The sequence below is a fragment of the Hippopotamus amphibius genome, chromosome 5 (assembly GCF_030028045.1).
Source record: "Hippopotamus amphibius kiboko isolate mHipAmp2 chromosome 5, mHipAmp2.hap2, whole genome shotgun sequence".
NCBI lineage: Eukaryota > Metazoa > Chordata > Mammalia > Artiodactyla > Hippopotamidae > Hippopotamus > Hippopotamus amphibius.
Genome location: NC_080190.1, coordinates 16,570,262 through 16,587,474, shown reverse-complemented (window position 1 = coordinate 16,587,474; position 17,213 = coordinate 16,570,262). Strand labels below are relative to the sequence as shown.

Below are 17,213 nucleotides of genomic sequence, written 5' to 3'. Positions count from 1 at the left end.
ACGCTGGCAACAACAGAGTAATTTCAACACTGTCATGAAGTATAAATTTTAAACAATTGAATTTAAAATACATTGGTGCCATTTTAGCCTGAAGTATAGCACTGCAGGGAATTCTCTCAAAGTGAGTTTACATTAAAAGGTATTTTAACAAAATTCTTTTTCTGTCTCAGAAATTATTAAAGCTACTATACAATGATAATTCTTTGAAGAAACTCTGAAAATGTGACTATTATCTAGTTCTGCCATAAAGGGTAAATAAAAAATTTACCCAAGTTTTAAAATATTAATGTGTATCATTTGTTTTTGTAGTGAAGTTCTGAATATAAGATAGTATTAATGTGAAACTGCAAGTTGATATTAAAAGACTATGGTATATTCATTCACTATTTATGAAGTTACATGCTATCAGTATATCTGAGTCCCTTTTTTGCTCAGGATAGTTTCCTTTATTCCTTGTGTTTCTGCACCTTGTCATTAATTACTGTAATTCTCATATATTGTGTTTCCATAGTTAATTCTACAAACTTAAAGGAAAATTATACTGATCTATTTAAATATTCGTTATGAAGGAAAACTCACACTTTTATGTAGAAATCTCTTCTAGCAAAGAAAGCCCAGGTTCTTAATAATCTACCTAATACCAAAATTTATTTTTTTATATGTGTGTAGGCTTGTATGTGTTTATATTAATTACGTATTTTTACAAAGCAAATAATCATAAACAATTAGTAAGAAGTTTAGTGTTCTAAACTATTTTATATTTTGATCAAAACCAGTGACTCATCTTATTTTTAAATGTGTATGAAAATCAGGAGAAAGCCACGTTATTTCGTTTTTATCAATAGAATGGTTTAACTAGCTGGTGGTGTTAACACAGTAGTTCTCACTAGAGGTTTTGGGTAGGGCTAATGACATGATCAGCCTTATCTCTTTAGAAACTGTCTCAGGATTGGAGGATGAGTTGTAGCCATACTGAAGGCAGAAAGATCAGTTATGTAATTGTATTGGTGTCAGTAAGAGAGCATGAATGACAGGGCTTGAATGCTGGCTATCACAATGGAAAGGAGGAGGTCAGATACAAGAAAGATTCTGCGTATAGAAACTAAACGTACCAGCTGATTGGATGTTGGGCCCATAAAGTGTAAGGTTTGTGCCCTAAATAACTGGAATGCTGATCTTTAACAAAGGGATGCAGAGTAAGAAAATGAAATGAGTTCATATGAACCAAATTGACTGTGTGTAACTATTATACTGTAGAATGTTTCAGGTAGTATTCTGGAATACTAAAACTGAGAATGGTCTTGGAAGTTTAAAAGGATGATTTGGGGGCAAATAAACAGATATGCTTTTTTATACAATATGTAAAATTATAATTTTTTATTGTTGGCAACAGTAACAGTAGTGGAAGTAATAGTTGAATTTATTAAGTGCTTGATAGGTGTTAGGAATTTGAAATACATTATCTCATTTAATTCTCATGTAAGTCCTGAGAGCTCCTTTCTCCTTTTGAAGACAAAGAAACTTAGACTAGAGAGGTTACATAAATTGCCCAAGGTCACACAGCTAGTGATTATAGATGTACCTTTTTTTTTTTTTTTTTTTTGTGGTATCAATTTTTTTTTTATTATTATTATTATTTTTTTTGGGGGGGTACACCAGGTTCAATCAACTGTTTTTATACACATATTAGATGTACCTTTTAAAGCTGAGCTGTTTGACTCCAAAGATCTTGTGCTCTTTGAAACTCATTTCATTAAGTAGATGTACCAAATTAGAAATGGAAGAAAAGTGCAAAGAAGGATGAGATAAATACTTGGATCCACACTAGACTTCAGGATACCCCAAAGACTTTGAAGAGTTTTACAAAACTTTTAAATAAGTGAATTTACTTCCCCTTAATTAAAAATAACTTGAATGATAACTTGTATGTAGTTTTTGGATGGCAAGAGGATAATCAATGGTTTAAAAATAAGATAATAAAACCTTCCTGATATGTGATGTACGTGCTTGTGATGGGGAATATTCAATATTATTTTGGTTTTGACTTACAGCTTGTACATGCAGTGGCCATGCAAATATTTGTCATATGCACACAGGAAAATGTTTCTGCACAACTAAAGGAATAAAAGGTGATCAATGCCAATTGTAAGTAAAAATTACTTTTTAGAACTATCATGGGTTGAATTTGTGCTGTAGAACTAATTGTTACAAGTTTTCCATTTAAGTTTAGTGTGTTCGTTAAGCAACCAATATTATTGTAAGCGATGTTTACTCACATTTTGTCAATTTTTATAAAAAATTAAGCCTTTAAAACGACAATTTTGTAGAGCCTTAAAAACAGAGCCCATACAATATTTGTCCTTCGTATCTTTCTGATAAAAATAAATATTATTATTTCTGGAAAAATATGTATCAAATCTCCATTGCTATCTTTATAATTTTTCTCTATATCTTGTTAAATAACTGAAATCCAGTGTTTCAGTGCATTTCTTTCTTTTGAATCTTTTATTATTAATTCTCATCATTGCAGTCTTTAGGCCTTTCAAGTGGTTTCTTATACTCATCTTCTTTTTCTCTGTTATTTCATTTGACATGAACCCACTCTTGTTGTTGTTCTGGTTTCAGTAGTTTTATGAGTGGTTTTTGTCTTTTTATAATTTAGTTTTTATTCTCAAGATTTATTCTCTCCCACCTCCAAAAGAAGTAACTTTAAAAAGTACTTGTTCCATGTTAACTTAAATGTTTTTTCTTATTCATATTATTCATATATTAAAATCATTTTTATAGTTTTGAATTGTATATATGCACTTATGTTTATATTAGATATAATATGCTGTATTTGAAGTAAACCATAAATTCCAGCTATAATAGTTATATAATTATTTTAAAAATTAATAAAAGATTCTCCAAAACTATATATAAAATTTATATCCAAAGAAGTCTGTTAGCCATGAAAAATGATCTTTTTGTTTGTTTTTATTTAGAACAAATATATTATGTTATAGAATTATCCTAAACATTTCAAGTTAGATGGTCATGTCTTTGAGGTGTCCTAAGTTTTCAAGAAGAGGTGAGGAGAACTAGTTTTTATTCCTCCATAGTTTCTAAATTTAAAAATGAGGTCAAAGCATAAGATCTTAGGGAAATTCCTATTAAGGAAGGCTGTTTTGTTCTCATTACCAATGAGATTAAATCAGAGTCTTATGCTCTGAGTCAGAGAGATGTCGCCAGTATTTTGTAGTGCTACATACTGGTTGTCATAAACAAGGCCAACTTCGTGGGCGTGTGACATACATTTGCACAGGGCCTCATGCTTAGAAGGGCATTACGAGTGATTGAATGTTCTTCTGTTGCCATATTAAAATTCTTAATACATTTTTAATGAGAGCCCTTTATTTTTATTTTGCACTGCTCCTTGCTTCCCTCTTCCCCCAGTGAATTATGTAGTAGGTCTTGGTCTTAAGCAAAAAATACCTTTATTTTTTTGTGAGATTTCACCATCATTATAAACACTGACAATTTAAATTTGTACTTTATTTTTGCATAAATGGTATAGCCATCCATAATAATTATCTCTTATGTGATGCAGTACTTTAGAAAAATATTTTTGTATCCAGGTGAGAGAGACACTACTTTAATTCACTGAACTCATGGCTTTATAAGCTTATACATACAGAATTATAGGATTTGGCATATGTATGAAATATTAAGAAAATAAATTATATAGTTCTGAATGGTGAAGGTACATTTTGCCCTAGTTATTATAAACAGGAAATTTTTTATAAGCAGGGGAAAAATTGGAATACTAATTTGTAGAGAGTATTTTGTAGACAGTTTTTATAGATAGAAATACAGGGGGAGACGGTTCAAGATGGCGGAGTAGGAGGATGTGTGCTCACTCCCTCTTGCAAGAGCAACGGAATTACAACTAACTGCTGAACAATCATCGACAGAAAGATACTGGACCTCACCAAAAAAAGACACCCCATATCCAGAGACAAAGGAGAAGCCGCAATGAGACGCTAGGAGGGGCGCAATCGCATTAAAATCAAATCCCATAAATGCCGGGAGGGTGACTCACAAGCTGGAGAACAGTTATACTGCAGAAGTCCACTCACTAAAATAAGGGTTCTGAGTCCTGTCAGGCTTCCCAAGCTGGGAGTCCAGCAACGGGAGGAGGAATCCCCAGAGAATCAGACTTTGAAAGCCAGCAGGATTTGACTGCAGGACCTCCACTCTTGGAGGGCACACCAAAAATAGTGTGCTCACCAGGACCCAGGGGGAAGGAACAGTGACCCCATAGGAGACAGAACCAGACCTACCTGCTGGTGTTGGAGGGTTGCCTGCAGAGGTGGGGGGCAGCTGTGGCTCACCAAGGAGGCAGGGACACAGATGGCAGGTGGTCTAGGAATTGCTCAATGGCGTGAGCCCTCCCAGAGTCCGCCATTAGCCTCAGCAAAGAGCTTGTAAGCTCCAGTGCTGGGTAGCCTCAGGCCAAACAACCAGCAAGGTGGGAACACAGCCCTACCCCTTGGCAGACAAGCAGATTAAAGTTTTACTGAGCACCCCCCACCAAATTGGATTAAAGTTTTACTGAGCTCTGCCCACCCAGCCCTACCCACCATCAATCCCTCCCCTCAGGAAGCACGCAGGAGCCTCCTAGATAACTTCCTCCACAAGAGGGCAGACAGCAGTATCAAGCAGTATCAGCAGTATTTCATCTTGTGGAACTGAAAACCACAGCCACAGAAAGACAGAGAAAATGAAAAGGCAGAGGACTTTGTACCAGATGAAGGGACAAAATATAACCCCAGAAAAACAACTAAATGAAGAGGAGATAGGCACCCTTCCAGAAAAAGAATTCAGAATAATGATGGTGAAGGTGATCCAGGACTTTGAAAAAAGACTGGATGCAAAGATCGAAAAGTTGCAAGAAAAGTTTACCAAAGACCTAGAAGAAGTAAAGAGCAAACAAACAGAGATATGCAACACAATCACTGAAATGAAAATTACACTAGAAGGAACCACTAGCAGATTAACTGAGGCAGAAGGGTGAATAAGTGACCTGGAAGACAGAATGGTGAAAATCACTGACGTAGAAAGGAATAAAGAAAAAAGAATGAAAAGAACTGAAGACAGCCTAAGAGACTTCTGGGACAATGTTAAATGCACCAACATTCGCATTATAGGGGTCCCAGAAGGAGACGAGAGAGAGAAAAGACCTGAGAAAATATTGGAAGAGATTATAGATGAAAACTTCCCTAACAGGCGAAAGGAAATAGCTACCCAAGTCCAGGAAGTGCAGAGAGTTCCAGGCAGGATAAACCCAAGGAGAAACACACCAGGACATGTAGTAGTCAAACGGACAAAAATTGAAGACGGAGAAAAGTTATTAAAAGCAACAAGGGAAAAACGACAAATAACATACAAGGGAACTCCCATGAGGTTAACAGCTGATGTCTCAGCAGAAACTCTGCAAGCCAGAAGGGAGTGGCACGATATATTTAAAGTGATGAAAGGGAAGAACCTACAACCAAGAATACTCTATCCAGCAAGGATCTCATTCAGATTTGAGGGAGAAATCAAAAGCTTTACAGACAAGCAACAGCTAAGAGAATTCAGCCCCACCAAACCAGCCCTACAACAAATGCTAAAGGAACGTCTCTAAGTGGGAAACGTAGAGAAGAAAAGGACCTACAAAAACAGAAACGAAACAATTAAGCAAATGGTAATAGGAACATATGTCTTGATAATTACCTTGACTGTAAATGGACTAAATGCACCAACCAAAAGACACAGACTGGCTGAATGGATACAAAAACAAGACCCATATATATGCTGTCTCCAAGAGACCCACTTCAGACCTAGGGACACATACAGACTGAAAGTGAGGGGATGGAAAAAGATATTCCATGCAAGTGGAAATCAAAAGAAAGCTGGAGCAACGATACTCTTATCAGATAAAATAGACTTTAAAATAAAAAGTGTTACAAGAGACAAGAAAGGACATTACATAAAGATCAAGGGATCCATCCAAGAAGAGGAGATAACAATTATAAATATATATGCACCCAATATAGGAGCACCTCAATACATAAGGCAGATGCTAACAACTATGAAAGAGGCAATCAACAGTAACACAATCATAGTGGGGGACTTTAAAACCCCACTTACACCAATGGACAGATCATCCAGACAGAAAATTAATATGGAAACACAAGCTTTAAGTGACACAATAAATCAGCTGGATTTAATAGATATCTATAGGACATTACATCCAAAAACAGCAGATTACACTTTCTTCTCAAGTGCACATGGAACATCCTTCAGAATAGATCACATTTTGGGTCATAAATCAAGCCTTGGTAAATTTAAGAAAATTGAAATCGTATCAAGCATCTTTTCTGACCACAGTGCTATGAGATTAGAAATCAAATACAGGAAAAAAGCTGTAAAAAACACAAACACATGGAGGCTAAACAATACGTTACTAAATAACCAAGAGATCACTGAACTAATCAAAGATGAAATCAAAAAATATCTAGAGACAAATGACAATGAAAACACAATGATCCAAGACCTATGGGATGCAGCAAAGGTAGTTCTAAGAGGGAAGTTTATAGCAATACAATCCTACCTTAAGAAACAAGAAAAATCCCAAGTAAACAATCTAAACTTACACCTACAGAAACTAGAAAAAGAAGAGCAAACAAAACTTGAAGTTAGTAGATGGAGAGAAATCATAAAGATCAGAGCAGAAATAAGTGCAATAGAAACAAAGAAAACAGGAGAGAGAAAAGATGGCGGCGAAGTAGAGAGACGTGGAGTGCATCCCTCTCCACAGATGCACTGGGAATGCACGGAAGGATGCAGTAATTCCCACAGAGAACCAGATGAACACCAGCAGATGGCCTCGGACACCAGAAAGCACTGTGGGGAGCCCGACATAGCCGTTTTTGGTAGTACGGACAATATATCTCTCATACTTTCCTTTCATCCCTATCTTTTATACATTTCTATTCCTTTCTTTTTATTTGCATATTTCCAACCGCATTACGCTCTTCTGTTCCCCTTTCTTCCAGCCATTTTAAGTTTATTTTATCTTAACATACTTATAAGCAACACTATCGGTCTGCTCAGACTCCTTGCTCTATTCTCCAGATGACGCACTGCCTTGGTATTTAATATTAGGCTTTTGTCTTTATCTTAGTTCTTAGTACAGTTGTCTAATTACATTCTGAGAATCTCCATTCACTCTGGTGGTACTCTGGCTCTTTTCTATATTTGATCCTAGCTTACAAAGTCTCCCTGGGTTGATGTTTGTATGTGTAAGGTGTTATTTGTTTGTTTGTTTGCTTTTGCTTTTGTCTCTGATTTGTTCTGTTTCAGTTGTCAATTTCTGTTGGGTTTCTCTTTGAATATCTGATAGCACACTGGGGTTCTGTCAGGTCCTTCTAGAGCCTTATGTCCTAACGGATTCAGTAATTGTGTGTCTTACATGTATGTGTTTCCTAGACTTAATATTCGTTTAATCCAATACTTGGACATTAGTCTGAGGCTTGGACAGTCTTCTGTAAAAACCTCTATCGCCAGGACAAGCAACCCCAAAAGTTTGGACAACCATGAGGAAACAAAGAAACACCATGCAGGCAAAGGAGCAGGAAAAAAACCCACAAGACCAAATAAATGAGGAGGAAATAGGAAAAATGCCTGAAAAAGAATTTAGAGTAATGATAGTAAAAATGATACAAAATCTCGATACCAAAATAGAGAATGTACAAGAAACAGTTCATAAGAACTCAGAAAAACAAACAGCAATGGATAACAAAATAACTGAAATTAAAAATACTCTAGATGCTATAACCAGCAGAATGACTGAGGCAGAAGAACGAATAAGTGAGTTGGAAGATAGAATGGGGGAAATAACTGCCACAGAGCAGGAAAAAGAAAAAAGAATAAAAAGACTAGAAGACAGTCTCAGAGATCTCAGTGATAACATTAAGCGTACCAACATTCGAATTATAGGCATCCCAGAAGAAGAAGAAAGCAAGAAAGGGTCTGAGAAAATATTTGAAGAGGTTCTAGTGGAAAACTTCCCCAACATGGGAAAGGAAATAATTAACCAAGTCCAAGAAGCACAGAGAGTCCCATACAGAATAAACCCAAGGAGAAATACACCAAGACACATATTAATCAAACAAATGACAATTAAACACAAAGAAAAAATATTAAAAGCAGCAAGAGAAAAGCAACAAATAACATAAAAGGGAAAACCCATCAGGATAACAGCTGACCTTTCTACAGAAACTCTGCAGGCCAGAAGGGAATGGCGGGATATCCTGAAAGTCCTGAAAGAGAGAAACCTACAGCCAAGACTACTCTACCCAGCAAGAATCTCATTCAGATTTGAGGGAGAAATCAAAAGCTTTCCAGACAAGCAAAAGTTAAGAGAATTCAGCACCACCAAACCAGCCTTACAACAAGTGCTAAAGGAACTTCTCTAAGGAGGAAACACAAGAAAAGGAAAACACCTACAAATACAAACCCCAAACAATTCAGAAAATGGTAATTGGAACACACATGTCAATAAACACTTTAAATGTAAATGGATTAAATGCTTCAGCCAAAAGACACAGACTGGCTGAATGGATACAAAAACAAGACCCTTGTATATGCTGCCTTCAAGAAACCCACTTCAGACCAAGGGATACATATAGACTGAAAGTAAAGGGATGGAAAAAGATATTCCATGCAAATGGAAGTCCAAAGAAAGCTGGAGTAGCAATACTCGTATCAGACAAATTAGACTTGAAAGTAAAGACTATTACAAGAGACAAGGAAGGACACTACATAATGATCAAGGGATCCATTCAAGAAGAACATATCATAATGGTAAATATCTATGCCCCCAATATAGGAGCACCTCAATACATAAGGCAAATGCTAACAGCTATAAAAGGGGACATCGACAGTAACACAATAATAGTGGGAGACTTGAACACCCCACTTACATCAATGGACAGATCATCCAAACAGAAAATAAATAAAGACACACAAGCTTTAAATGACACATTAGACCATCTCGACTTCATTGATATTTATAGGACATTCCATCCAAAAATGACAGACTACACTTTCTTCTGAAGTGCACACGGAACATTTTCCAGGATAGATCACATCTTGGGTCACAAATCAAACCTCGGCAAATTCAAGAAAATTGAAATCATATCAAACATCTTCTCAGACCACAATGGCATGAGACTAGATATCAATTACAGGAAAAAAACTGCAAAAAATACAAACACATGGAGGCTAAACAATTCACTCCTAAATAACTAAGGAATCACTAAAGAAATCAAAGAGGAAATCAAAAAATATCTAGAAACAAATCACAACAAAAACACAACAACCCAAAACCTATGGGATGCAGCAAAAGCAGTTCTAAGAGGGAAGTTTATAGCAATACAGTCCTACCTTAAGAAACAAGAAAATGATCGAATAAACAACCTAACCTTACACCTAAAACAACTAGAGAAAGAAGAACAAAGAAACCCCAAAGTGATCAGAAGGAAAGAAATCATAAAGCTCAGAGCAGAAATAAATGAAAAAGAAAGGAAAGAAACCATAAGAAAAATAAATAAAACTAAAAGCTGGTTCTTTGAGAAGATTAACAAAATTGATAAACCATTAGCCAGACTCATCAAGAAACAAAGGGAGAAGATGCAAATCAACAGAATTAGAAATGAAAAAAGGAGAAGTAACAACGGACACCTCAGAAATACAAAACATCATGAGAGACTACTACAAGCAACTATATGCCAATACATTGGATAACCTGGAAGAAATGGATACATTCTTAGAAAAATACTATCTTCCAAGACCGAACCAGGAAGAAATAGAAACCATGAACAGACCAATCACAAGTACGGAAATTGAGGCAGTGATTAAAAATCTCCCAACACACAAAAGCCCAGGACCAGATGGGTTCACGGGCGAATCCTATCAAACATTTCGAGAAGAGCTAACACCTATCCTTCTCAAACTCTTCCAAAATATTGCAGAAGGCGGAACACTCCCAAACTCATTCTGCGAGGCTACCATCACCCTGATACCAAAACCAGGCAAAGATGTCACAAAAAAAGAAAACTACAGACCAATATCACTGATGAATGTAGATGCAAAAATCCTCAACAAAATACTAGCTAACAGACTGCAACAGCACATTAAAAAACTCATACACCATGATCAAGTGGGGTTTATCCCTGGGATGCAAGGATTCTTCAATATATGCAAATCAATCAACGTGATACATCATATCAACAAATTGAAGGATAAAAACCATATGATCAAGACATAGACATAGACAGAGGTAGAGAACAAATGTATGGACACCAAGGTGGAAGGGGGGTAGGGTGGGAGGAATTGGGAGACTGGGATAGACACATACACATTATTGATACTATGTATAAAATAGACAACTGATGGAAATATACTGTATAGCACAGGGAATTCTACCTAATGCACTGTGGTGACCTAAATGGGAGGGAAGTCTGAAAGGGAGCAGGTATTTGTATGTGTATGGCCCATTCATTTTCTTGTGCAGTAGAGGCTAACACAACATTGTAAAGCAACCATACCCCAATAAAAATTAAAAACAAAAACAAAAACAAAAACCATATGATCATCTCAATAGATGCAGAAAAAGCTTTTGACAAAGTTCAACATCCATTTATGATAAAAGCTCTCCAGAAAATTGGCATAGAAGGAAATTACCTCAACATAATAAAAGCCATATATGAAAAACCAAAAGCCAACGTCGTTCTCAATGGGGAAAAACTGGAAGAATTCCCTCTAAGAACAGGAACAAGACAAGGGTGTCCACTCTCACCACTATTATTCAACATAGTTCTGGAAGTTTTAGCCACAGCCATCAGAGAAGAAAAAGAATTAAAAGGAATCCAAATTGGAAAAGAAGAAGTAAAATTGTCACTCTTTGCAGATGACATGATATTATATATAGAAAACCCTAAGGACTCTACCAGAAAACTGCTAGCACTAATTGATGAGTTTAGTAAAGTAGCAGGATACAAAATTAATGTACAGAAATCTCTTGCATTCCTATACACTAACAACGGAAGAGCAGAAAGAGAAATTAAGGAAACTCTCCCATTCACCATTGCAACCAAAAGAATAAAATACCTAGGAATAAACCTGCCTAAGGAGGCAAAAGATCTGCATGCAGAAAACTTTAAGAGATTGATGAAAGAAATCAAAGACGACACAAACAGATGGAGGTACATACCATGTTCCTGGATTGGAAGAATCAACATCGTGCAAATGTCTGTACTACCCAAAGCAATTTACAGATTCAATGCAATCCTGATCAAATTACCAATGGCATTTTTCACAGAACTAGAACAAGAAATCTTACGATTTGTATGGAAACGCAAAAGACCCCGAATAGCCAAAGCAATCTTGAGAAGGAAAAATGGAGTTGGTGGAATCAGGCTTCCTGACTTCAAACTATACTACAAGGCCATAGTGATCAAGACAGTATGGTACTGGCACAAAAATAGAAAGGAAGATCAATGGAATAGAATAGAGAACTCAGAAGTAAGCCCAAACACATATGGGCACCTTATCTTTGACAAAGGAGGCACGAGTATACAATGGAAAAAAGACAGCCTCTTCAATAAGTGGTGCTCGGAAAATTGGACAGCAACATGTAAAAGAATGAAATTAGAACACTTCCTAACACCATACACAAAAATAAACTCCAAATGGATTAAAGACCTACATGTAAGGCCAGACACTATCAAACTCCTAGAGGAAAACATAGGCAGAACATTCTATGACATACATCAAAGCAAGATCCTTTTTGACCACCTCCTAGAATCATGGAAATAAAATCAAGAATAAACAAATGGGACCTCATGAAACTTAAAAGCTTTTGCACAGTGAAAGAAACCATAAACAAGACTAAAAGGCAACCCTCAGAATGGGAAAAAATAATTGCCTATGAAACAACGGACAAAGGATTAACCTCCAAAATATACAAGCAGCTCATGCAGCTTCATACCAAAAAAGCAAATAACCCAATCCACAAATGGGCAGAAGACCTAAATAGACATTTCTCCAAAGAAGACATACAGATGGCCAACAAACACATGAAAAGATGCTCAACATCACTACTCATCAGAGAAATGCAAGTCGAAGCCACAATGAGGTATCACCTCACACCAGTCAGAGTGGCCATCATCACAAAATCTGGAAACCACAAATGTTGGAGAGGGTGTGGAGAAAAGGGAACTCTCCTGCACTGTTGGTGGGACTGTAAGTTGGTACAGCCACTATGGAAAACAATTTGGAGGTTCCTTAAAAAACTACAAATAGAACTACCATGTGATCCAGTAATCCCACTCCTGGGCATATACCCAAAGAAAACTATAATCCCAAAAGAAACTTGTACCATCATGTTTATTGCAGCACTATTTACAATAGCCAGGACATGGAAGCACCCTAAATGCCCATCAACAAATGAATGGATACAGAAGATGTTGCATATATATACAATGGAATATTACTCAGCTATAAAAAGGGATGAGATGGAGCTATATGTAATGAGGTGGCTAGAACTACAATCTGTCATACATAGTGAAGTAAGTCAGAAAGAGAAGGACAAATATTGTATGCTAACTCACATATACGGAATCTAAAAATGGTACTGATGAACTCAGTGACAAGAACAAGGATGCAGATACAGAGAATGGACTGGAGAACTCGAGGTATGGGAGGGGGCGGGGGGTGAAGGGGAAGCTGAGACGAAGCGAGAGAGTAGCACAGACATATATATACTACCAACTGTAAAATAGTCAGTGGGAAGTTGTTGTATAACAAAGGGAGTCCAACTCGAGGATGGAAGATGCCTTAGAGGACTGGGTCGGGGAGGGTGGGGGGGGCTCGAGGCGGGGGGAGTCAGGGAAGGGAGGGAATACGGGGATATGTGTATAAAAACAGATGATTGAACCTGGTGTACCCCCCCCCCCAAAAAAAAAAAGAAACAAAGAAAACAATGTCACAAATTAATAAAACTAAAAATTGGTTCTGTGGAAAGATAAATAAAATTGATAAACCTCTAGCAAGACTCATCAAGAAAAAGAGGGAGAGGACTCAAATCAATAACATTATAAGTGAAACAGGAGAAGTTACAACAGACACTGCAGAAATAAAAAGCACCATAAGAGACTACTACAAGCAAGTATTTGCCAATAAAATGGACAACCTGGAGGAAATGGACAGATTCTTAGAAAGGTATAACTTTCCAAAACTGAATCAGGAAGAAATAGAAAATATGAACAGACCAATCACAGGTAATGAAATTGAAACTGTGATTAAAAATCTCCCAAAAAACAAAAGTCCAGGACCAGATGGAATCACAGGTGAATTTTATGAAACATTTAGAGACTAGCTAACACCCATCCTTCTCAAGCTCTTCCCAAAAATTGCAGAGGAAGGAACACTTGCAAACTCATTATATGAGGCCACCATCACCCTGATATCAAAACCAGACAAAGATACTACAAAAAAAGAAAATTACAAACCAATATCATTGATGAATTAAATGCAAAAGTCCTCAACAAAATACTAGCCAACAGAATCCAACAACACATGAAAAGGATCATACACCATGATCACGTGGGGTATATCCCTGGAATGCAGGGATTCTTCAATATACGCAAATCAATCAATGTGATACATCATATTAACAGATTGAAGGATAAAAACCACTTGATCATCTCAATAGATGCAGAAAAAGCTTTTGACAAAATTCAGCACCCATGTATGATAAAATCTCTCTAGAAGGTGGGCATAGAGGGAACCTATGTCAACATAATAAAGGGCATATACAACAAATCCACAGCAAACATCATCCTCAATGAGGAAAATCTGAAAGCATTGCCTCTAAGATCAGGAACAAGACAAGGATGTTCACTCTCGTCACTCCTATTCAACATAGTTTTGGAAATCCTTGCCACAGCAATCAGAGAAGAAAAAGAAATAAAAGGAATCCAAATTAGAAAAGAAGAATTAAAACTGTCACTGTTTACAGATGACATGATACTATGCATAGAAAATCCTAAAGATGCCACCAGAAAACTACTTGAGCTAATCAATGAATTTAGTAAAGTTGTGGGATACAAAATTAACACACCGAAATCTCTTGCATTTTTATACACTAACAATAAAAGATCAGAAAGAGAAATTAAGGAAACAATCCCATTCACCATTGCAACAAAAAGAATAAAATACCTAGGAATAAACCTAATTTAGGAGATAAAAGACCTGTACTCAGAAAACTGTAAAACGCTAATGAAAGAAATCAAAGATGACACAAACAGATGGAGGGGCATACCATGTTCTTGGATTGGAAGAATCAGCATTGTGAAAATGACTATACTACCGAAAGCTATTTACAGATTTAGTGCAATCCCTATGAAATTACCAATGGCATTTTTCACAAAACTAGAACAAGAAGTTTTACAATTTGTATGGAAACGCAAAAGACCCTGAATAGCCAAAGCAGTCTTGAGAAGGAAAGATGGAGTTGGTGGAATCAGGCTTCCTGACTTCAGGTTATACTACAAGGCTGCAGTGATCAAGGCAGTATAGTACTGGAACAAAAACAGAAACGTAGATCAATGGAACAGGATAGAAAGCCCAGAGATAAACTATTGGTCAACTAATCTATGACAAAGGAAGGAAGGATATACAATGGAGAAAAGGCAGCCTCTCCAATAAGCGGTGTTGGGAAAACTGGACAGCTACATGGAAAAGGATGAAATTAGAACACTTCCTAACACCATCCAAAAAAATAAACTCCAAATGGATAAAAGACCTAAATGTAAGGCCAGTCACTATAAAGCTTCTAGAGGAAAACATAGGAAGAACACTCTTTGACATAAATAACAGCAAGATCTTTTTTGATCCACCCCTGGAAATAAAAACAAAAATAAATAAGTGGGACCTAATGACACTTCAGAGCTTCTGCACAGCAAAGGAAACTATAAGTAAGACAAATATTTTCTCCCATTCCTGAGAATGGGAGAAAATATTTGCAAATGAATCAACAAACAAAGGATTAATCTCTAAAATATATAAACAGTTCATCCAGCTCAATATCAAAAAAACAAAGAACTCAATCAAAAAATGGGCAGAAGACCTAAATAGTCATTTCTGCAAAGAAGACATACAGATGGCCAAGAGGCACATGAAAAGCTGCTGAACATCACTAATTATTAGAGAAATGTAAGTCAAAACTATGATGAGGTATCATCTCACACCAATTAGAATGGGCATCATCAGAAAATCTACAAACAGTAAATACTGGAGAGGGTGTGAATAAAAGGGAACCCTCTTGCATTGTTGGTGGGAATGTAAATTGATACAGCCACTATGGAGAACAGTATGGAGGTTCCTTGCAAAAGTAAAAATAGAGTTACCATATGACCCAGCAATCCCACGATTGGGCATATACCCAGGGAACACCATAATTCATAAAGACCCCTGCACTGCAGTGTTCACTGCAGCACTGTTTATAATAGTCAGGACATGGAAGCAACCTAAATGCCCATCAACAGATGAATGGATAAAAAAGATGTGGTACATGTATACAATGGAATATTACTCAGCTGTAAAAAGCAAGGAAACTGGGACATTTCTAGAAACATGGATGGTCCTAGAGACTGTCATACAGTGTGAAGTGAGTCAGAAAGAGAAAAACAAATACCATATATTAATACATATATGTGGACTATAGAAAAATGGTACAAATCAACCGGTTTGCAAGGCAGAAATAGAGACACAGATGTAGAGAACAAACATATGGACACCAAGTGGGGAAAGCAGAGTGGGTTGGGGGGGAAATGAATTGGGAGACTGGGATACCAAATTGTACGCTCTAAATATATGCAGTTTATTGCATGTTAAAATTAAAAAAAAAGAATATATATTATATGTAATTTACATATGTAAAATTTATTTATAAAATAGAAATATATTTATATTATTTACGTATTTATATTACATATATATTTGTATTTGTATAAATATTTATTTGTTTAATTTATTTATTTGAGTGTGGGGCAAGGATGATAATAGGGTCCTCATTCTTAAAGCAATAATTTCCAGTCGTGTGCTTATAGTGGAAAAAATGTTCTTGTTAGGAAGCAAAGCTAATTCCTCAAGTCAGTAAACAATTATTAAGAGTGCTTGGTAATATTTATGAAGATGAATAACAGATGGTTTTTACTTATAGTATCTCTCAGGTTAGCAGTGGAGGCAACTAGCCAAAATATTTTATAGTAATTTCTTATTTTAGTGATTTGAGATGCTTAAGAATGTGCCCTTCCATCTTTCCAGGATAATTTCTGTTTGGCTCTAAGTATGTAGTCAGACATCGCATCTTGTCCATTCTTCATAGTGTCTCCAAATTGAAATTGGTTCTCTTCCTATTTACTAACTTTTTTCTTGCATTATCTGTGTACTTGCCTGTATCCTTTATTAAGTGAACCTCTGGAAATCAGTGCATCAGTACCACAGTGTACATTTTCAATAAATTTATTTATTGGAATAGAATGAAGAACGTATTGAAGGAATACTGAAAAGGGAATGATTGCTTTATCATGGAATTATAAGGAAAGTTTGAGCGGAGGATGAAAATTGAAGAGAGTTAAATTTTTCTGAGTATAGAATGTAGTAAACAGAAGGGGAACCCACATCAGGACAGCAAAGAAGTAAAAATGAGCATGGTCACAGCATTTCCAGTTTCTGCTCGAGGATGAAGAGAGCCGGAAAAAGCACTGTTCCTACCTTTATAATGAAAGAGATAAAAGCTGGGCAAACTGCAGATCCATCAGTTTTCTTGAAGGCTTTAGAGAACTGAGATTACAGGTTAACCAAGTGGCCAAAAGCCTAAAGAGAAACAAGAGCTTTCAGGGAGAGATGAGACAGGAACACTGACTCACCTGGAGTGAAGCCAGTGGGAAGCTGAAAAGCAGAGCCCTGCTGAGGTGGCTGATTACGTGGTGCTCTAGTGCTCCTGGTCAGTAGTGTGAGGGTCCTGGGGCCGAGGAATCAATGGGGCCACACTCTTTTTAGAGTTTTTTTCCCATGAACCACATCAGTTGCTCATGGAAAAAAATTGGAGAAAATTT

The 17,213-nt window shown here is 36.5% G+C and overlaps 1 protein-coding gene across 2 annotated transcripts in view; it reads left to right on the top strand.

Moving 5' to 3' along the window:
- Positions 1 to 17,213, top strand: part of ATRNL1 (attractin like 1) — a 734,504-nt gene that overhangs the window by 209,502 nt on the left and 507,789 nt on the right. For both annotated transcript variants that reach the window (XM_057736176.1, XM_057736177.1), the window contains exon 20: positions 2,052 to 2,145. In XM_057736176.1, coding sequence (XP_057592159.1) covers positions 2,052 to 2,145 — 94 coding nt within the window. The remainder of the gene's footprint in view (positions 1 to 2,051; positions 2,146 to 17,213) is intronic.